This window comes from Natator depressus, chromosome 2 (assembly GCF_965152275.1).
Source record: "Natator depressus isolate rNatDep1 chromosome 2, rNatDep2.hap1, whole genome shotgun sequence".
NCBI classification, from domain to species: domain Eukaryota; kingdom Metazoa; phylum Chordata; order Testudines; family Cheloniidae; genus Natator; species Natator depressus.
In genome coordinates this window covers 191,469,992-191,493,236 of record NC_134235.1, presented here as the reverse complement: position 1 = coordinate 191,493,236, position 23,245 = coordinate 191,469,992, and the positions used below count along the sequence as shown (strand labels likewise).

Sequence of the window (23,245 nt, the reverse complement as noted above, 5' to 3'; positions counted from 1 at the left end):
CCCTTCTTCTGGCTCCCCAACCTCTCCCTCTGTTGGACGGACACCCGCATCTCCTGACCAGGGTTTTTCCAGGCTGCACAGTTCCCTACATTTGTGTTATTCCCACCAAACCAGACAGCCTAAAGTGTGAGCACCTGCACTTGGCTTTCTCTCCTGAGGCTATAAGAAGCATAAATGCCCACAGTTATACTACACAGCCCTTTCTAAACAAGCACATTTATTCTTAAGGTAAAAGCATTACAGAGAAAACCTATTAAAAACAATAAAAGAACATACACACATTAATAAGCTTATCAGAAATCACCTCAACTCCAACGAGCTCTGGTAGGTGATCAGTCCTTCAAATTCCGTACTGCGGTTTTTCTGTTGTCCACAAGTTCATAACACTGTATAGATATGGTGGTAATGGCTAACTACCTGAGTAGATACCCAGACTCCCCAGCAGGTTTGAATTCAGGTAGCTACTCAGCACTGAAGCCCACATTGCCAAATCTACACTGCTGCTGTTACACTTGCTAGCTAGATTAGAGATTATGCCTGCCAGTGCTACAATCGCAGTTACAATACAAAAATGATCAGCGAAAGAAGCAGGAGATTATTTAATTGAACTGTAGTGTCACTCTCTAACTTCCTAAAGAGACTAATCTCCCCTTGATGCCTGTGCCTAGCTCCAGTTAATTTTCACTAATTAACATTAATGGGAGTTATGTGCAGGGCACTAAGGGGAGAATGGAGACCCCTTTGATGTTGATGGTATTTGTGTAGCAGAAATTTTTCCATAATCTCACTCTTTGCAGATAAGATGCAAAGAATGTTCAGTCATTTTCAGAAATATGTTATCCTTATGCTGTGCTGTGAGCTAACAATAATATTTATAACCAGAAGTCAGGAAAGCCAAACAACTTGGGCACCACTTTAAGCTAAATGGCAAGAATCTAACAGCATGCCTGGAACTTCTGTATAAGGGGAAATGGCAGACTGACTATAACTGCAAAACTGTTGAATATTATCAGCAATAAAACAAAGACGTCATTGTATTTGGCTGCTAGATTTTCCCGTACCACTTCAAACAGGCATTGACGAGCTCTGCACTATGTAACGTGGAAAGTCCTTCGTTGCAAGTATTCGGTAACTTCCCAGAATGTTACATGTAACAAGCACTTCTGTTAGACATGTATTAGAAACCCAAAAGACTAAAATATTATTCAAAAGCTGCTCATTGGAGAGAGAAGTTCTCACAGCGCAGAAGATTTGCTTCTGTCCTTGTTCTGAAACAGAGACAAGCGAAATGGAATGACTTACTGAAGTTTCATGTTAAAATTATGTCAACATGTCTGGGATTTGAAAAGTTTTATTCTACTGCAAGTGCATACTCTGCATGTCCCATTGCCATATGAGCTTCATGGAGCAGGGACCATCCTCCTTAAGTGCTGGGAAAGTGCTTAGCTCAGAGTCGGTGCTCCTACAGATAAATACTATAATGGTAATATGGAGCACACGTAGATTTTAAAATGAGCTTCACGCCAGTACACCCACAGTGGACTCTATTGATTTCCACAGAGCTTCATGCATGCCCAGGAGTCTGCTCATGCTGAAATCATTGCAGGATCAGAGCCTTATCAGCATATCGTTTTGACAGATTATAAGTGTAACATTTACGTTCCTTACAGAATGATGGTCATATAATAGACAAACTTTCTATTCCACAGCATAGTCAGAGACACCATATACTCCAGAGATTATAAGATACTTGTGAAACTTCAATTATTTTGATTAATTCACTAAGTGAAGAAGAACATAAATATTCTAGGTGTTTTATAACTGGGACCAGGCAAGTAGAAGAAATAAGGTGACATCTTGGAATGATCAGATGTGGTGTCTTGGTTTTTTAACAATTATTTATTATTATTATTATTTGAGGTTAGAAAATATTTCCTTTTTATGTTTAATAATCATTTATTATCATATACCTGTGGGTTAATCATGCTGGATTTGCGTACCCTTAAAATAATATAACTGCAATGTGTAAAAGTATATTTAACAGATATCTAGCCTGTTTCTCATTGGAATTTACTCATGTAGGAGGTAGTCTCTAAAAAATCATTGTATATGGGTAATAGAGATGGATCAAAACCAGAATCTTTTTTCACTAGCTTTGAAGTTTTGATTACTTTGGATTGTAAACCAGGTCTGTATCCATTCCTGGTTTAGTACAGTGAAAGCCTCTCTGACTAGAAAAAAAGCATCCTAGTTCACCCATTTTATGCACATGGACAGAACCTAAAAGCTTAATTTTTTTTTACAAATAGACTCTGTATCTGAACCATCCCAGTTTTAGTTTGGTAAAACTAAAACCCACACACTAGCCTGCTCTCTAGATCATCTCTAATGTGTCCCTCTTGTTTGCTGTATTGAAATGAGCATTGAGTTTAGGATTGTCAATTAGATGGACTATGGATGTGAATTTTTTTAAATTACTGTACAGTAGTTTAGCACACACATTTCAATATGCAGTTTGCTAAATGCATTCTCCACTGCATAGCAAATGAATGAATATATATCACATGCCTTGTCATACAACTAACACAGTGAGCTGAAGAATTCAGTTAGGATACATCTATTGAGGCGCTTATGAAAACATTAACAACTCCTTCTAAATTGAAATAACAGTGTTTTTTTTTTAAAAAAAGCAATGCAACCAGTGATTCTTCTCACTTCCTAATATAATAATGTACTAAGAATCCTTTTAAGACTGATTGCAATTCTTAGTAGTGGAAGACTATAATGGTACAGCTATTAAATATCAGCATTGAAACAAATACTTTATTGTATTTAATCACAAGATTTCTCACTATCACCGATAAGGAGTGGGGGGAGAGGGGGAAGCCTGGCACTATGTAACATGGACCTGAATACTTAGTATTTGATAACTACGGGCAGTTGCTTGATCTGTTGTCATTTACATTATACTTTGATTTAAAGAAAAAGAGTTTCCTCTTAATTATGAGACCAGCTCTCCAGCCTTTTGTAAGTCCCCTTTGTGCTGCTCCCGCATTTGCCATTAAGGCACCAGCTGAAGATTCCAGCCAGCCCTGCAGTTGTTTCACATCAAGGAGGTGAATATGCCAGGGTAGGGAAGGGGTGGAACCAGAACACCATGTGTGTTCTGAGGGTCCTGATCAGTGTAGCCATTCCTTGGGAGCCATTATTTGCCAGCACAATTTAGAGCAGCCCTGAGTATAGCTCTGGCACACTGAGACTATGTATGTGGAACAATCCTACATTGACTAGTCTTCCTTCCCCCCTTTTTTCCTGCCATTCTTTTCTTCCATTACTTTTCCTTATTTTTATTTTGTCTTCATTTTTATCTCCAGGTTTTTTCTGTAGAAGTGTTTCTGCACCTCAGTAAGTTTTAATAATTCATGTGGTAGCTGCTGGTTAGCAAATTATAAAGGTATCCCTAAAAGTGTCATCTTAAATCATATTTCAGCTACTGTACTAGAATTGTTAGACATTCAGAACCATTTAGCATTTTAAAATCTGGAATACAACTGTCAGCACTTCTTAAAGAGATGTCTAAAGAGTGTAGTAGTTGTGGCCTGTGTGTGTGGCATCCACTCAGCTGAAAACTTAGCAGCCCTCCGTCTCACATGGAGCCCAAAATATCAGAGTTTCTACCATTGCAGATTGCAAAGTTATGTTTGTATCATAGTATACAGGGACTGTCATCTATAAAAGGAGCTCCTCTTGTCAGCACATCGGACAACCAGTACTCAGCATTTGCTCTAGGGTTGCCAACTTTCTAATTTCACACAACTGAACACCCTCACCCTGCTGCCTGCTCCGCCCCTTCCCTGAGATGCCACCCCCACTCACTCCATCCCCTCTCCCTCTGTTGCTTGCTCTCCCCCACCCTCACTCACTTTCACTGGGCTGGGGCAGGGGATTGGGGTGCGGAAGAAGGTGAGGGCTCTGGCTGGGGGGGAGGGGCAGGTTCCGGGGTGGGGCTAGAAATAAGAGGTTCAGGGTGCGGAAGGGGGTGGGGGCTCTGGCTGGGGGGGTGGGGTAAGGGATGAGGGGTTGGGGGTGCAGGAGGGGGCTTAGGGCTGGGGAAGGAGGTTGGGGTTCAGGAGGTGGTGCGGGCTGTGGGCTCCAGGAGGGTGCGGAAGGAGCTGGGGTCGGTGGTTAGGGTGCGGGAGGAGGTGTGGGATCCAGGAGGGAATTTGAGTATGGGAGGGGGCTTGGGGATGGGGCAGGGGTTGGGGTGTGGGCTCTGGGAGGGAGTTAGAGTGTGGGAGGGGGTTCCAACCTGGGGCTCGGGGTTGGAGTGCGGGAGGGTGTTGGGAGTGCGGGTTCCAGCCTGGAGGTACTTACCTGAGGTGGCACCGGCTCGGCAGCACATTGGGGCTAAGGCAGGCTCCCTGCCTGGCTCCGCGTGGCTCCCGGAAGTGGCCGGCATGTCTGGCCTGGCTCTTAGGTTCAGGGACACTCAAGGCGGGGGAAGCGTGCAGAGCTTCCCTGATTGTCCCTGTGCCTAGGGGCCGCAGGGACATTCCGGCCACTTCTGGGAGCTATGCAGAGCCGGGCAGGGAGCCTGCCTTAGCCCTACTGTACCACTGACTGGACTTTTTAATGGTGCTGACAGAGCCGCCAGGGTCCCTTTTCGACTGAGCATTCCAGTCGAAAACTGGACGCCTGGCGACTCTAATTTGCTGTTAGTGACAAACAAGTGCACGTCTTCCTCTTGAGGATTTCAGTGAGAGCTTCGTGTGCAGAGGGCTTGCAGGATTGGGCTCCATGCCAACAGTAAAGTGCTCTTCACTTCATAATGAGGTAGCCCTCTAGTGCTGCTATCAGAAGGCATGCAGCTGGTACACTTAACACTAAACAATATGTGCAGTAAAATGCATTCTCTCATTGCAGAGAAATCCACTAATGCTGGCATGAAGAGCTGTGGGTAATTCAATCACACACACAAAAATGATATTAACATAGCATTAAGGAGCTGGCATAGACGAGCCAAAGACAGGAAATGAGAGAGTTCAGGCTTGAACCTTTATCCTTAACTCACCCCTATTGTGCCTAGCTGTTCTGGAGTCTCCAGGCATTGGGCTATTTTACACATCATATTATGGGATAGATTGTCCTCTTTGTCTGTGGAGGATTTCCTCATCTAACACCAACCAGCATTAGTGGGAGTTACGTAAAGAAATAATTGTGTGATTTATAAAGTAGAACTGGATGATGTTTCAGCCTTAAATGTGAATTTCTTGGCTTGGGCAGTTTCCCACCCCTGCATTTCCAAAGTGTTACATCAGGATTTAACCACTTGACTCTTTGGAAACCCAGATGGAGTCTTGCCGCTAAATCCCTTAGCCCATGTTCCAATTTAAAGTTTTAAGATTATTTTTTAAAATTGCTTGTCTCTGCAAATTTTCTTTTTTCAACTCTCTCTAAAACTATTTTTGAATGCTATGTATTTGAGGGGAAGAAGGACTTAGAAGTCAATGGCGCTATGCCTTATTACACCAGCTGAGTATTTAACCCTGTATTTCTATGTTGTGGGTGTTCACCTTGCTCTTTACAATGAACAGGTGTTTGCACTTAAATCTTATCTATCTCCCCTATAAACAGGGGATTGGATTCTGCCATCCTTGTTCACGAGGAGTAGCACCTTACTTCATATATCATTCCACTGAAATCACTGGGACTACTCACCAGGAAAGGTACTACTCAGTGAGGCAGATTGTTACAGCCTTTACTTGACTATGCAGGAGAGTAAGCGGATGGGTGGCAAAGCTTACCTTACACCCCTTACACACCGTCTGCTCTCACTGTGACTGCAGCTGCAGGGGGGGAAAACAGGGCTACTGTTTACTGGTTACTGATAGTCCCTGCTGCAAGCCAGTGGGTAGGGAGGAAGTGGAAGGGGCGGGCAATAAGAGGAGCTTGCCCTACTTGCCCACAGAGGAGTAACTGGCCATGTGTACCAGGGGAATAAGATGCTCCATGAAAAGGAGTGAAGTAACTTAGCCCATTCCTTCTTCTCTACCAGAGCAAGGGAAGAGTAGAGGAAGGAATGGTGCCTCTCTGTGTCACAGCTCATTCTCTGGTTGCTCATGAGATGGAGCAACACTGCCCTTTATTCAGGGCAAGTTTTAAAGTTACAGTCTAGTCCAGTCAGAGTAAGAGAGTCAGAAAAAGACCCAAGAATAATTTTACTCTCATAGCTTATTTTGAACCACAAGAGAGATAAGGACACCAAACAATTTGAATATTCCCATCAGGGGAACAGCATTAATAAGAATAATTTTTAGTTATCTTGTAGCAAGATCTTAGGACATGTAAACATACATATATCTTTAAATCTCAGACAAGAAGATGATTCTCTTCCATCTGTGCTCAGTGTGTGAGACTAAGATAGAGATAAGATAATTTCCCCAAGAATGTGGAAGCTTGAATAAAAGAGTTATTGTCTCAAGGATGTGGGATCCAAAAAGAAACTGACGTGTGAAATTCGGAAATCATCTTAAAATTTCTTAGGAACTTCAGACATAGAATAACATTTAAAAGGAGTCTGGAAAAAATAGTGGATTTAGAGCATGATCCAAAGCCCACTGAAATCAATGGAAGTCTTTCTTCTAATGTCAGTGGACTTTGGATCAGGTCCAGAGAGAGCCTAGGAGAAGAGGCAGCTGGGAAACTAGTAAATGTAGTAGTTTGTTTGTTTTTTTGTTTTGTTTTTTTTTTTGCTTTGGATTCTGATCCAAGATGTATATCTTTTGAGTACTTCCATTATCTATGAGGGTGAAGAGAAATGTGCCTAGGCAAGGAGAACGATTGGGTGCTCATGCTCATTTGTGGGTAGAATGTCATGGTTACGTAATTATTGGGCCTGATCCTGAAAACACTCGTGGGTAGTCTCATTTTATTCAGTGGCACTACTTACCTGAGTATAAAGTTACTCGCATGCATAAATGTTTGTAGGGTAGGGCCTATTTCTAACAGAACTGTTTATTTTAGCATCTGTTTATAGGAGTGCTGAGAGATTGGCCACATATTCATATTACATTGTTTTCTCACTACTGGATTGCTTTCATAGAATCATAGAAGATTAGGATTGGAAGAGACCTCAGGAGGTCATCTAGTCCAACCCCCTGCTCAAAGCAGAGGTGTAATGCCACTTGCTTGTTTGTAGAAATGCATTGATTTTCATTCATTTTTTGAAGTTAAAAAAAAATTGACAGGTTGCAACAGATTTCCAGTTGGACAGAATATATGTGCTATGGTTGTTCATGAAATTTGGAATAAAATAGGTGGAGAAAATGTGTTTATTCCCCTCAATAAATGGAATTACCCATTCTTAAAAGTCTAACATTATCTGTTTTTGTAGGGTGGGAATAAAGGCAAATAACGTTTCTACCTTGGGGAGATTGCTTTCTAGGACTTGACACATACAGCTGGTAAGCAGTGCTTGTCTGCATCTGAGGATATCACTCTTTTATGAAGGTACTCCAGTGTTGCCAACTTTTATGAGTCTTGCAATATTTAGTATGTTTCCTAAAGCATCAACTCCTTAAGGCATGGGATTAGGCAAGAATACCTGCTTTCAGGTTTTAAAAAGGTAGATTTCTAGCCTTCATGGTTGTGGAGACAGGCTTGAAAAGAAAAGGAGTACTTGTGGCACCTTAGAGACTAACAAATTTATTTGCACATAAGCTTTTGTGAGCTACAGCTCACTTCACGAAAGCTTATGCTCAAATAAATTTGTTAGTCTCTAAGGTGCCACAAGTACTCCTTTTCTTTTTGCGGATACAGACTAACACGGCTGCTACTCTGAAACCACACTTGAAAATGTGACCCGAGTGCCCTCTGCAGGCAACTGCCTCCCAAACCAGAGGGCAAAAAAAGAACTTTGACCTTTTTTTAAATCATAATTTTAAAGCCACTCATAATTTTTTGGAGTCTGGATCATAATTTTTCAACATTTGGGGGTTAGCAATACTGTATCCCCTAGCTGGCAGGCTGCGGGAGGAATAATATCTGTCCCCCAACTAATTACAGCTGCCCCTCTCTTAGATGGGCCCAATGGTTCGAAGTAGCTAAGCCTGTGTTTTTCATGTGAATCTTAATTCAAGACTTTATCTTTGTGGGTTTGATGGGCTTGCAGGGACCTGCAGCCAGTAATAAACAGGAGACTACTCTTGCGACGCCCCTGGAAGCTCTGCTTAAAATTCTATCAACAAACCGAAGCGAAGGTTTGGGGGAATTTCCTGGCTAGTGATGGTGTTTCTCTCTTCCAAGTTTATAGCTACATCATCCCTGCCAGAAAGAACTTATTCTTAGGGCCACCAAATTACTTCTGAATAGTGGTTTTTTGCTTTTGAAATGGACCAGATTGCACCATATGACAGGAATTTTTAAAAATTGTCCTGGAGATAATGACGCCCCCGACCCTCCTAGAAAATTACCACATGACCCGTACGTCAAATTGCACGGTGCTATTCTCTCTATAAAGTTCTCCGTGTAGTTTTCAGAACAAAGTATAAATAAGTTTAAGCAGAGTGCAGCTTAATTGGTTGGTTGCCAAGCAGTGCTCTCTCTCTCTCTCCTTAGTTATGGTTATAAAATGGTGGTTTTGTTTAAATTGGAAAACGAATGGATACTGCAGTGGCTCATCCCAGACAGCATATTGCCCTGCAGATGTCATACTCTGTGTCCACACTATCCTTTCTACCACTAGCTCTTTCAATACGTTGTTCAGAGTGGGTGGGGAAACAGTACTCTTCTTGCTTTCTTTATTGAGGGGTTTGCCTGGGAAGGGCAGCTGTAGTCGCTTTAGGAAGCTCCAGAGTAGCTCTGCCAGAAGAAGCTGCCTATAGAATATGTTAAATCAGTTCATCCATTGTCTGCCCTAACTATGTCTCCTTACTGGTCAGTGATGACCTTTTTGGGTATGTCTACACTGTAGTTAGACACCCACAGCTGGCCTGTGCCTGCTGACTGGGGCTGGAGCTAAGGGGCTGTTTAATTGTGGTGTAGATGTTCGGGCTTGGGCTGCAGCCGGAGCTCTGGGACTCTACCACCTTGCAGGGTCCTACAGCCTGGGCTTGAGCCCAAATATCTACACCCCCTTAGCCTGAGCTCTGCAAGCACGAGTCAGCTGATATGGGCTAGCCAGGTTTTTTTTATGGTGGTGTAGACATCCCCTTTGAGCACAAGCCCCACTGCACTGATGAATGCAGCAATCACCAAAGGTGGCTTTGCACTGCTGGAGGCCCTCTGCCAGGATTGCCATCCAGAGAAGCTGGCACAGACCTTGACTAAGGAATTTTTGTGGGCTATAAGATATTTTGCTCATCCAAGGCTCGTTGGTTCTCAGAAGGGCTGGCTGACCACCAGATAGCTAGCAGACATGCTAATTATGCAGCCTTCTCTGCCTCACTTGACGTTATCTGAAGTACAAAGTAAACACTCAGACAGAAAAATGAGCTAGATCCTCAGCTCATGCCAATAGGCATATTGCATTGAAGTCAAAAGAGCTACGCCAGTTGATAGAAGCTGAGGCTCTGACCCTGGGTGCCTTTATTCCCCAGTTTTTAATGAGACCTCCCTCATAGAAGAAGTTTACAAGAGTTGACACAGTGGAGCTAATATGGTCAATTATGTCCATCTGTGTTTAGGCAACTGTGAATTGAAAATTATTTACATGATAGACTAATGGCTCCATCATATATACATGCTTAGACAATTTGTAAATATTGTTATTTAACTGATGAACCATCAGTAATGAAGTTGTATTTATTTACAGTCTTTAAAACATGTACGTTTATAAAACATGTTCTGTGTAGCCTGTCGACCAAGTCTGTTTAGCCTATTTTCACTTGAATTTTTGACCCAACAGATCATCTAACCAAAGGTGTTTGTCACAATTCCTCCTTTGGAACCCTGATACTGGCTGCTTGGAAAAGTTAACTATCACAGCTATTAAAGGCCTTGATTCGGGAAAACACTAAAGCACATGCTTAACTGGAGACATTTGCTTAAAAGCTGTCCTGAATAGGGATGTTTTCCCCCACTAAATATCAAACTTTTCAGACTATCTTAAAGCTCTGATCTGCAAACACGTGCCTCGCTTGACAAAGCTGAGTCATCCCAAGGACTTTAATGGGGTTTCTGACATGCCTGTAGTTAATTATGGGCATAAATATTTCAAAATATCAGGGACTAATTGCTTGTCAAATTTATTTCCCCGCCCTATATTTAAGCTGCCTTTGTGTTATACAGTTTCCAAACAAAGAAGAGAGACTGAGAATCTTTTGCTTTTAAAAACATACTGTATAGAATAAGGCAAATCCTTGAGCCATGAACTCAGAGTTTTGCCCAATTAAATTCTGGGTAGGGAGTGCAAGATTTTGTCCATATAGTTGTAAAAGTAGTCTAAATTATGTTTTCCCCCCTCTTGAAAATTTCATCCAGAAAAAAAGTGTGCTCCCTTGCACCGAGAAGGTCAAAGTTCAGCCCATGGCAAATTAATAAAGCTGACATTTCAGCCCTGAAAATACTGAAAATTTAATAGAACTATTGAGCAACGTGAAGCATTTCTATTATACTGACTCTGACAGTAAGTTTTTAAAATGTAAAATAACCTGGAGAGACACATATATTAGCAGCGGCAGAATTATTACCACAGACAGCCAAATACCTGGAAGTTTATAATTTGTAAATAATGAAAGGCAGCTCTGTGAACTACAAAAGTCTCGCTCACACATTTGATTCAAATGCCCTCTATATGAACTCTATAAAATGCTTTAGTTTTAAATTATCAGTTTGAGTTCACAGTCCCTGGGGGGGTAGCTGGATTTCTCTCTTATTATTATTATTAATATTATTTTATTTTTGCTGCTGTTACTGGTAATGTGACTTCTGAGATCCTTTTACATTATGCTGTAGCCATATAATTCTTTTAAAATTAAATTGTTTTTAATGATTGGCAGAAAATTGCACAAGCAATGTATGTGCAGAGTTCTCTTGAATAATGAGGTTATTGTTAAATGATTGAATAGAGATTAATATCAAGGTATTTTGGCAAGTTGGTTCATACCATCTGTACTTTAACAGTCAATCCTACATAAGTAAGCAATACTCTGAATGGGAAATCAGACACATCAAAAGTACAGCACATCATGAAAGAACCTAGAAAATAAATGCATTTTGTACACAGGGATAATATTTTTTTGTCCATGGCATTGAAGTTCATTAACTTTATATATATTCTTCTTGAAGCTTTTGAGGGCTTGCTTAATTATCTTGTTCCAACCCTATGTATGATTCTTTATCATAGAAATTATAGAAATGTAGGGCTGTCAGGTACCTCAAGAGGTCATCTAGTTCAACTGCACTGAGGCTGGATTAGGCATACCTAGATCATCTCATACCTAGATAGGTGTTTGTCTTACCTGATCTTGAAAACCTCCAGTGACAGGGATTCCACAAACTCCCTTGGAAGCCTTTCCAGTGTTTAGCTACCCTTATAGTTAGAAAGTTTTTCCTAATAGCCAACATAAATTTTGCTTGCTACCCTCAGTGGACATGGAGAACAATTGATCGCCATCATCTTTATAACAACTTCCTATTTATTTGAAGACTGTTATCAGGTCTCCTTTTCTCTAGGCTAAACATGCCCAGTTCTTTCAATCTTTCCTTATAGGTTGTTTTCTCTAAATCTCTTACCATTTTTTTGCTCTCCTGTGGACTCTCTCTAATTTGTCCTCATCTTTCTTAAAGGTTTGTGCCCATAACTGGATGCAGTGCCCCAGATGAGACCTCACTAGTGCCAAGTAGAGTGGAACAATTACCTCCCATATCCTACATAGGACACTGTCAGAACAACCCAGAATGACATTTGCCTGTTTACTCGTAATCAGTTTGTGATCCACTATAACCCCCAGATCCTTTTTTTTAGTGCTACTTCCTCACCAGTTATTTCTCACATGATATTATTGAGTTGATTATTATTATTGATATCAGACCAATTCTGCAATTTATCAAGATAATTTTGAATTCTAATCCTGTCCTTCAAAGCGCTTGCAACCCCTCCCAGCTTGGTGTCATTGCAGATTTTATAAATCCACTCTGTCCTATAAGTTGTTAATGAAAATGTAGACCAGTACTGGGCCCAGAACCCATACTTAATTTTATGGTATTTATAACTTTTTTCTTACAGTAAATCTGGCATTATTTTTTATACTAGGGTCTTAAAGATTTTACTAATGGAGGGATTTTTTTTGGTATTATGTAATTTTGTAATTATATATTTAAAAGGCCGCCAATAGCCATCACATTAAATTGTTGATACTCTACAAGAAGAGTCTGTAATCAGACCTACATCAGTATTGTGAATTTAGCCAAAAGCATGTTTGTAAATTGCTGCCTGAAAAGGAGGATTTATATTCAGTATAATTGAGTGGTATAAATTACAAACAGCCTGATCTGGAGTAACCCGGTAGATTTTTTTCCCTCGGCGTGTAGCCCATACGTATCTATACAATTGTTTGGCAAGACATTCACCTTTAACTAGTGTAAAGTAACAGTGTGTTCATAGATATGTACATATATATATTCTTTGATACTGCTAGCCAGATTCTCTCATCCCCTCATGGCATTTCTGGAAAACACACATTTTGCTGGTTGTAGAATGATCTTTCATTAAAACATGTTCTATCATGCCCAGAGATGATCTGGTATTTTGGTGTTATATACTCAAATATGAAAAGGGCACAACTGGGAGAGGATTCTGTCATGTGCAGAGTGACTCCTGTAAGGACTTTGAACATCACCAACTCCCAGTGAAGTCAATGGGTGCCAAAAATGCTTAGCAGTTTGTATGACGTGACCTAGACCTCACTGGATCTGTTCCTAATTGAATGAATTATATTTCCTGAGTAAAGGTAAACCATCAAACTTTCTTCCTTTCCTTTCCTTTCCTTTCCTTTCCTTTCTTCATCCTGCCCTGAGATATACAGTGGATATCTGGGCAGTTGAAACAGCTTATGGTTTTGGGGGGCTATCTGCTTGAACTTCTGGGATTTGGCCAGACACCAGAAAGGGTAGATTTCCAACTCTGTGTATCTTCTGCACGATGCACAATAGAGAAATTTTCAGATAGGGGTTTGTTTTTTGGATAGCCCTAAAGATTTTTACAGGATATTATATAAAATGGGCAGATCTCAAACTCATTTGAAGAGCATAGGTTATTGCTGATCTGAGATGAAATACCCTTTGTATAAGGGACTGCTCTGATATGTAGCCAAAATGGAGCTATCTCACAGTTTGCTAAGTATGGAAGAACCAGGATGTCTTAAAAGAAGCACTACTCCCTCCTTGACTGTCCTGTCCCAACCTAAATCTTCACTTACCCCTAACCTGAATCTTTTTGAGGTTTGGAAAATATTTAAAGAGTAACACGTTGGGAGTTTCCAACATAACACTTAAGCTTTCCAATCATCCCGCCCCCATACCTACTTCTTATCTGCTGTGTGATTTCATGAGGCAGAAGGGTGAGACCTAGGGGCTCCGTATTCTGATGGTGGAGTCACCTTTCTAGAAGCTGATCACTTGTTCACTCATAGTGGATCTCTTTAGAGGATGTGGCCTCCCTCATCTACTCAGCTGTCATTTTCTGAGGGTAAGAGGGTGGCTTGGTTATCTCCTTTTGTGCAATAAGTAAATTAGTGCAAATTGTTTATGTACTTCATGCTGTGTGATTGTAATAGTCACTAAGAGGGTATGAGAAAGGAGGTTACATATTTCTTCACTAGTTAATCATCTTGAATTCTGCTGTTTCTGCTAAAGGTTGTGCATTCCTCATATACGCCAAGCTTTTCAAAAATGGTTGCCAAAAATTTATGCTCCTATGTCACCTATATTTAGGCACCTGAATAAGTGGCCTGATTTTCAGAAGTGCTGAGCCATTTGCTATTGACTTCATTTTGCGCTGTGGGTGCTCAGCGCCTTTGAAAATCAGACCAATTATTCAGGTGTTTAAAGATGGACCGAGGAGCCAAAGTTGAACAGCCATTTTTAAAAATTTTGGCTGTAATGTCATTCTCAATTGCGGTGCTCATTTATACTATATCCAGTGAAAAAATTATCCCTTCTGAATTTGACAGTCAGAATAAAGCAAGTGGTAGAGGCAATAACACTTAATGATAGGTATGGGTTATACACTGAGTTAAACATTGGCCATATTGGGCAGAAATACAATCTTATGAACCCAACAGCAAATTCCTGACCCTCTCCCCTCCCCCCGCACCTCCATGCACGGATTCATGAAAGTGGCGTAAATTCTGCTACTGTGATCACAGGCCAATAAAAAGTTTTTGTGGTTGCAGAGCTTTTCTTCAAAAGATATGGGGCCCTTGGATTTTTAAGGAAAAGCAAATAATTTTTACAATGGCTGAAGTAGTAAGTATCTTTCATTACATTAAATACAGGATTTAAAATGTAGTTCAGTAATAGGTGGATTGCGCAGAAATGATCATGTGAAACAGAAATTTTTCAAGTGGTAGTCCATGCAGATTCCACTTGGTGTGAATGTGCCCCATGTGTGTAAGGTTGCTATCACATTCCTTGAGCATGTGTGCACCAAGAGTAGAATCCGTATGGACAACATCTCAATGAGTCGCGGCTGTACATAAGATAGATAACCATTCTTACCATATTCTATAAGGCATCTGTGGAGAATTTTTTCAGAAATCTGTGTGACTTTCCCATCACAATATTGTCATAAAACAAACCCATGTAAATTGTTTATATATAAATTAAGAAATCTGGAGGAATCTGGGTGGGAGGGGAGACAACCCTCAAAAGTTTGGGAATCACTGGTGTAGACAATGGAAAAGAATCTTTCACTTTGTGTATTCACATCAGCTACAACTTGAAGTGTTCTCTAAGTGCTCCATATAATTTTAACACCGGATATTGGATGATTAACATGCCAGCTAACTTTCTGCTGGTATTTGCTACATAAATGCTGATCTACCACCTGGAGCCTTTAAATAAAAATATGATCGGTTGTTAAATAGTATCATACTGTTACTGAGATACCAGCTAAACAACATCATAAACTCTGTTTATTCTGCATTTCTTATGCACCCAGAATTCTCAATTAAGTTTCTGGAAGTTCTGGGTTTATGAGGACCACAGGATGAGGCTCTATGTAAACCTTCAAGCCAGATTCATAACCTGAAACCACCTTCAGTAATTGAAGCTGGCAATATACAGAGAACCGAGGAAAAGTTTATTTTATTTTATTTGAAATTGTTACCGATATCATACACTACTGGAGTTCTCCTTGGGTTTGGTTGACATGCAGAAGCTGATCTTTTTCAGGAAGGCAAAAGGAATGAAAGGGAAACATTAGAACTAGAGCTGTGTAAAACTTTTGTGGTAAAACCCAAAGCAGAAGTTAAACCTTGGATTTAGGTTTTGAATTTTGTGGTAAAACCTTCAAAACTGAGTGATACTGCATGATTATTGAAACAGTAAACTGCTCATGTCAGGGACTGTCTTTTGCTATGTGTATGCTAGAAGTGCCTAGTGCAAAGAAGCTCTGATTTTAATTTAGGTTTTCACCTGAGACCTTGAGAAATCTGAGGTTTTGGATCAGTTTTGTTTTGAGTTTTTGGTTCCATTGACTCCCAGAACATTTAGTGTGAAGTTTTGAGTAGTTTAACCCAAAACTAATAAGACTAGACCTGGTAGAAATTTTTTTCCAAAGGAAAAGGCTTTTTGTTGAAAAACTGACCTTTTACAGTTTGTTTTAAAAAAAACCTCTACATTTTTGTTTTCTTCTAATTTTTTGCAACATTTCTTATCCAAATGACTATCAAAATTATCACTGAAATTTTATGGAAACTATGATAAATTGAAACATTTTGAAAATTTTAATAATGTTGACAATAAAAAAGGTTTTGTGAAAGATTTAATGGAAAATGCAAAATGGGTCTGTTTTGAACCCTGCAAAATGGAAACCACTCACAGCCTCTCAAGTTCCTAATATCCACTCCCATTCAGGTGTAGTGATGCAGCAAGGATAAACTTAAAGATATGTACCTGAAATCCAAAGTGTAGATGATGGTGGGTTTTGAACTACAGTGCTTCCCGTAATATTTCTTTGATGAAGCACTTGAATATAGGCCCTGTGGAAGGATGGTTTCAAAAACAGGCACTATAATTTATCAGGAAACTAAACAGTGCTTATGTGTTCTCATGACACACACAAACCTATATGACAGGTTTCAGAGTAGCAGCCGTCTTAGTCTATATCCGCAAAAAGAACAGGAGTACTTGTGGCACCTTAGAGACTAGCAAATTTATTTGAGCATAAGTTTTCATGGGCTACCGCCCACTTCATCGGATGAATAGAATGGAACATTTAGTAAGATCTATATGTTAAGGAAATCTATATGTTCCATTCTATGCATCTGATGAAGTGGGGCTGTAGCCCACGAAAGCTTATGCTCAAATAAATTTGTTAGTCTTTAAGGTGCCACAAGTACTCCTGTTCCTTTTACAAACCTATATGTCTAGTATCTTTATATTTTAAAAATACTAGTATTGTACAGAGCAAACATATGGGCTGTTGGATTTTACTAACTAGTAGTTAGCATTTAAAACAACAGATTAAGAAGCCATCTCTTGAGCTACATTGTATTATTACATCATATTTATGTGTGAATTCCCATTGAGGAATCCACTTTTGGAACCTCTGTGTGGATAGAATCGAAATTACATAGTTTATCCTGACAGGAAAGCCAACTAAATCCTAACGGAAATCAGAGCCTTTTATTACAGTCCTCCTATGCAAGAAAATTATCATCATTTTCTGAATAAACTAAATACTTTTCTACCTTGCAGAACTCAAATTATCACCACTCATCAGAGCTCATGTTCCAATTACTGTGAAGTATTTAGGAAAACTGTGTCCAAATTAATTCTAGTTACTTCCTTGTGGTAGTACTCAGGGTTTATAGCTATACGTTAATGTGAAGGCTATTCATATAGTGGAGAGCATTCTTTAGCACCTCTTACTACTCCAGTAGAGTCCAACTCTGCCAGCACTTAGCTACATGAGTAACTTTACTTGCTTGAGTAGTTCCACTGGGATGAACGGGACTACTTCCAGGTGAAATGACTTATGTGACTAAGCATTTGCAGGATTGCGGTGTATAGCAAATAACCTTGGAAAGTCCATAGTAAATGTAATGGAACCACAAATGTCTCTTTTTGTTGGCAAGAAATTCAAAAGAGTAAAGCAGATTTAAGTAACTGCTTCAGATTTCAGGCTCTGGGTTCTTGCACTCACAAGTAAACCACTGTATGCACAGACTTCTACATCTCAGAGGCTTGGATGGAACAGCATATCCATTCCTTTGGAGTTTTTATGTTACGAGAGAGTCCTAATGAAGACTAATGTTAGGGTTTTTTCTGGAGAAAATTTAATTGGGGGTTGAGTTTTATTTGAGGCTGTTGTGGGTTAACTGCTGATTTTAATTGGATTCTCTTTCTCAGTATCTGTCAAAGACTCTTAAGACAATAGAAAGGCATTGTTTATTTGTATATATTGCGTTTATTTGGTTTATAAATCAAATAAATGAAAATGCACTTCATGGGCCAAATTTTTTGCTAGTGTAAATTTACCCATAAAATGCTTGTAAATCACACCAACAGAGAATTTGATACTACAGTAGAACCTCAGAGTTACAAACTGACCAGTCAATCACATACGTCACTGGGAACTGGAAGTACACAAGCCGGCAGCAGCAGAGATGGAAAAAAAAAGAAGCAAATACAGTACAACACTGTGTTAAATGTAAACTGCTAATTGTAAACTACTAAAAAAAAAGGGGGAAAGCAGCATTTTTCTTCTGCATAGTAAAGTTTCAAAGCTGTATTAAGTCAGTCAATTGTAAACTTTTGAAAGAACCACCATAACGTTTTGTTCAGAGTTCCAAACATTTCAGAGTTACGAACAACCTCCATTCCTGAGGTGTTCGTAACTCTGAGGTTCTACTGTATATTCTTAGGATATGTGCTTCTGGTCTTTGGCTGTGACTAAAGTCCGCTGCAAATACTAGTGTAAAGAATAATGTAAGGGAGGTGTATGTAAAGGCCCCAACTTTGGAATTCCTCTCTGTTCAGCAAGGCACATAAGATCACGTTTAACTTTAGGCACATGCTTAAGTGCTTTCTTGAATAAGGACCAAAATTATTATTGCTAAAGAGAACCTTGGCTGACTGACCTAATGTCTGTGTATCTAATGTATTGTGCCCATGATCATGGTATCTGGTGGTATCACAGTTCATGATGGTGGGTCATGTCTTACATGCACATCTTCCAAAATGAAAGCACACCGTGTGAGAATGCGTGTACTGTTTCTTCAAATTTTGTGGAAGAGGGTTTCGGGAAAGGTTCTAGAAGGAGCTGGGCAGTGAAGTAGAGATGAAGACAGTGTAGCTTCAGGGATAATATTGTTTTTCTTTTTTCACTTAAGTCTGGTATTCAGTGATGGCAAAAAGGGGCCCTTTCTGTGATTCTTTACCGTTGTTGCATGACACAAACTATTTCCAAACTAACTAATAAATATGCATTTTCAGTCCTCTTCCATTTGAGTTAAAGACAGGCACTCACTTTATGGTCTAACTGTTGAATGCAACAAGTTGTAACTGGTCCATGAAATTAAAATTCCCTCTCAAGAGTCTGAGTCTTGTGGAAGTACTCTTAAGCTGTGCTGTTTGTTGTAGTGCCATATATGCAAACACTCATCAGTATTCAGCAAGAAAAGCCTAAAGATACAAAAGCAATTAACAAAAATTGCTTTGACTATCTAAAATGTACTAGATACCTTTTTAAAAAAAATAATTCTTCCTTTGGATCTCTTTTTGTCAGCCAGCTTTATAGGGCATTTGGTGAATGGTGGGAAAGCGTCTACTCCATTCCCATTAAAAAACAAAACGTCCTTTGATGGCTTAAAATGCAAATATACATTTAAATAAAGTTAATTTCCTTCACCAGGGAAAGATCTCTGTCTATCTGGATAGCCTACTGGCCACTCCCGTAACTGGCATTTTTGTTGGCAGTCTCAGTGTAGAGATCAGAGTTTGAATGGGCATGGAAAATGAACATCCCTCAAGATCTGCATTGCAGTGCAGAGAGAATGCAGGGAAGCTTGCTGTCCGTCCTCTGCCTCTTCTATGGGTGAACTCCCCTCTCTCTTGTGTGTGTGTTTACATATATATAATAAACGGGATGGAATAGTCTGCATAGATTTAGGGTTAAATATAATAACATGCATTTTTCTTTTTTTTTCTTTTCTTTTCTTTTCTTTTCTCTGTAGGTATGGGAAAATTGTATCCACAAAGGCAATTCTTGACAAAAACACAAATCAGTGCAAAGGTATGTGCAAAGAGTCCTCCCGATGAGTTCGATGTCTGTTTGGCTGATTGACTGGTATTCCATCCGCCAAGGTTCGGGCTCCGACTGTGCAATCAACACAATGTACAGTATATTGCAAACATATTTAATAATGCCAGAGCTCTGAGTTGTATTTTCCAGTAACATTGCTCATTAATTTTTTTCATTAACAAACAAAATGAAAATCGCAAATCAGAACAGGTTTCAAATTGCTTCGGTAGAAAAGTAAATTACCTTCTAACCACATAGCGTTGTCTGATTTGAATGATATCATCAGTGATGCAAATTGATTTCCTATAGCAAAATGAGAAACCCTTGGGAAAACTTTCCCAAGCAAAACCTGGTTTAATTTTTCTATTCTAGAATGTCTCAGACTACATTACTGGAAGAAGAAAATATGCACTGTGGCACAACATTGATCATAAAATTGTGACATAGTGATATGAAAATGATTTCTCTTACTCTTGCAGTTTTGCATTTTTAATTTCTTTGATAATATTTCAAAATATTCTGTTTCTTTTAGTGAAATACAATGTGTATTGTGGAGATATGGTGTTTGCATGTGTCTATATCTTTCTCTAGATAGATACATAAGAGATTTCTGAGACTAGAATAATTATCTGATAAACAGTCTGAAGGTCCATCTTTTCCATGGGTGGGACTTTAACTGTTGGTTCTCACAGTGGAGTCCACTTCCCAGCAGGATAACACTGTAATTCCATAGCTAGTGAACTGTAGAATCTTTTTGCACTGATGTCTCACCGGATTTGCCTCACAAGGAGTGGATTCTGGAAGAAAGCATTTTCTATGTAGCCCTGGTAAGAAAAGGTCTGTGGCATCTTAAGGTAGCAAACTAAGTGAAATATGAGGTTAGTGATGAAATAAGATGTGAAGAGGGGAAATATGGAAGGAAACTTGAGGAAAAGTGAGAAGGGACAAAATCCTGCTAGTGTTACAAAAGTGTGCTTAGTAACTGGCAGAAGAAGTATATAGAGTTTCTTTCCCTATAACCCATGCAGCAGCAATACTGGATAGCCACACAGTGGTATATTAGGAAGGGGGACTGAAATTGTACCCTGACAAAACACCACAGTCCCAAAAAGGCATGGTTTGCCACCTGGTGCATGTAGTCAGGCTCTAGGACTCATTGTACACACACTATGCTGGCCTGCATATGCAAGATGGGGTGCTTGCTGCTGCTTTAAAATTAACAGCAGTGTCTATCTCATCAAACAGTCTGACAAGATGGTGCCTTATGTTCAGCACTGCACCACTGTTCCCACCAACCTTTTGGAAATAACAATGGGCTATAATACAAGGAAAGGATGTGGCTGAAAAATACATATAAAAGGGGGGGAGGAGAAGAGGGTGCTGAGAGACAGAAAGAAGAGAATGGAGGGATTTAGCCTTCTATTTCTGGGTTTTGGGGCTGTTTCATTTTGTCTTCTGTTATATCACAGCAATAGGTGCTATGTAATAATGAGAACTTAATAAGGTTTGTTTTCACTATAGTTTACAGCAAGGAAAAAGTGAGACACATTTGTTCATGTTTTAGAGGAAAGATCTTTATGGCATGAGTAGTACAACTGAATGACCGTAAACATGGACTTATTTACAATAGATGGCATGGAAATGGCAAATGTAGTAAGGATGAGCATTTTGCTTATTTAAATAATGGGTAACAGTTCGTTCCTCTTTGGCAAAACAAACTTCTTAAAGGTGCAGAAAAGAATGAGATGGCCAGTCAAGTAGGCACACCAGTCTGTAATGTAGGTGGTGTACCATCAAATATAAAGGGAGTGATTATAGTAAAATCTGAGAGTGGTGGGAAGTCATCTTGCGATTTTGAGACTCAGAAACATATTTCAATGCCACTTGATATTTGGCCAAGTTACAGCAGTGAGTTTAAAAACTAAAACCTCCAAATAAAGAGTTCACATGACAGCAAAAAAAAAAGATCATTTTAAGAAATTGCACAGGTATCAATGAGATTCCTCACAGATCCACTGAGACAGAGTGACAGGTTTCAGAGTAGCAGCCGTGTTAGTCTGTATTCTCAAAAAGAAAAGGAGTACTTGTGGCCTTAGAGACTAGCAAATTTATTTGAGCATAAGCTTTCGTGAGCTACAGCTCACTTCATCGGATGCATTCAGGTGTAGCTCACGAAAGCTAATGCTCAAATAAATTTGTTAGTCTCTAAGGTGCCACAAGTACTCCTTTTCTTTTTGAGACAGAATGCTCTGTCTAACTTGAAGTGTTACGTGTATCCTTTTCCAACAATGAGGAAAACAGATTGAATTTTGGTTTGATTTATTCTTCAAACATTCCTCTGCCTGTAAAAATTCACTTGCACCATGTTAAGGACTAGTGTTATCAAAACATTTTTTTTTCTGGTGAGAATTAAACAGTTGGATCCAAGAAAACATATATTCCAAGATAGTTCACTAGGGAAACCTTTTGACATAATCTTTCATTTCAAGATTGTTCTTCTTGGGTAGCATACACACTGAGGCATAGCAGCAGCAACAATCACTCTGTAATAGAACAGTATATTAAAAAAACAAGCACAGTCATGACAAAGTGGCCAAAAATCACTGAACAAAACAGGGAACAATCCAATATGGAGCGTAATGAAAAATGGACATGTGATTCATACAGATATTCAAACACAAAAGCCTGATGACACCTAATGTACAAGTTGGAGAATTTTTGCTGTTTTTGCTTTTCCTTCCATGCATTTGCCTTCTGGGTCTAGCATATTTGCTGATTTTAAAAGTCGGGGAAAATTATGTAAGAGAAACATTAATCTTAAATGCATAGACTCTTCCCTTTGCAGGGTTTTTTCCTCCAACTGGCTTGCCTTTGATAGGCTTACATGTTTAGAGCAGAGGGAATGAGTAATGGATGTTTCACAGTACAGTTTCCATACCTCATAGCAATGGAATACAGAACAATTAATCTGCCAAATATACAAGCCCATTCCTTAATGTATGAATTTTTGTCATCTGCATCTGCCCTTGCAGACTCTTTAATGGTGTGCATGCAGATTTACTTCCTAGTTTACTCAGGAGCTCACATTGTCTTGGGTATTTCATCAGCACCTTAAAAGATGAGCCATGGGAGAATGACCAGAGGTCTTAATTCCTACCTATGAGGATCATTCAGTTTTATGAAATAAAAACCATGAAATGCAGTAGCTTCTAGAAGACAAACACTTCAACCTTACAGACTTCATTTTACAGAATAGAGAGAGTGTCTGCCTTGATTTAATGAGTGGCAGTGTTTTGTCTTTGGAGGGAAATTTATCTAACTTGATGAGGGAAACCACAGAGACTTCATAAATAATTGTCCTACTTCACTGAAACCTCTTTCTTTTCCAGCAACCTATTGCTAGATACTACTTATTCATATTTAAAAGGCAAAAGTTTGGGTTACAAACGTGCTTTCATTAGGGTTTCTTAAAGTTTAAGGTCAGAAGGGAACATCTAGTCTGCCCTCCTGTATATCGCAGGTCATTCAGCTACAGCCAGTTACCTCTGTATTGAGCCCAAGATTCAAAGCCCACTGAGCCTTTTCGTATATGAATTTATCTTTCTTTGTATATAGAAAAGGGTGACCTTGTTGCCCTAGTCTCAGGGCAGCTACAAGAGTAGAGAGGCAATGAGCAGGAAGTGATATGGTGATGCCAACTACCTCTGCACTGATATTGGTTTGTCTTGTCTTAAATTTAAGTAAGTGGGACTATTCATGTGCTTAAGTACCCGCATG

The 23,245-nt window shown here is 39.5% G+C and overlaps 1 protein-coding gene across 3 annotated transcripts in view; it reads left to right on the top strand.

The window, feature by feature from the left end:
• The window catches only part of RBMS3 (RNA binding motif single stranded interacting protein 3), a 910,338-nt gene that overhangs the window by 496,752 nt on the left and 390,341 nt on the right, over positions 1 to 23,245 (top strand). For all 3 annotated transcript variants that reach the window (XM_074945627.1, XM_074945630.1, XM_074945628.1), the window contains one exon: positions 19,401 to 19,459. In XM_074945627.1, the coding sequence (XP_074801728.1) occupies positions 19,401 to 19,459 (59 nt within the window). The remainder of the gene's footprint in view (positions 1 to 19,400; positions 19,460 to 23,245) is intronic.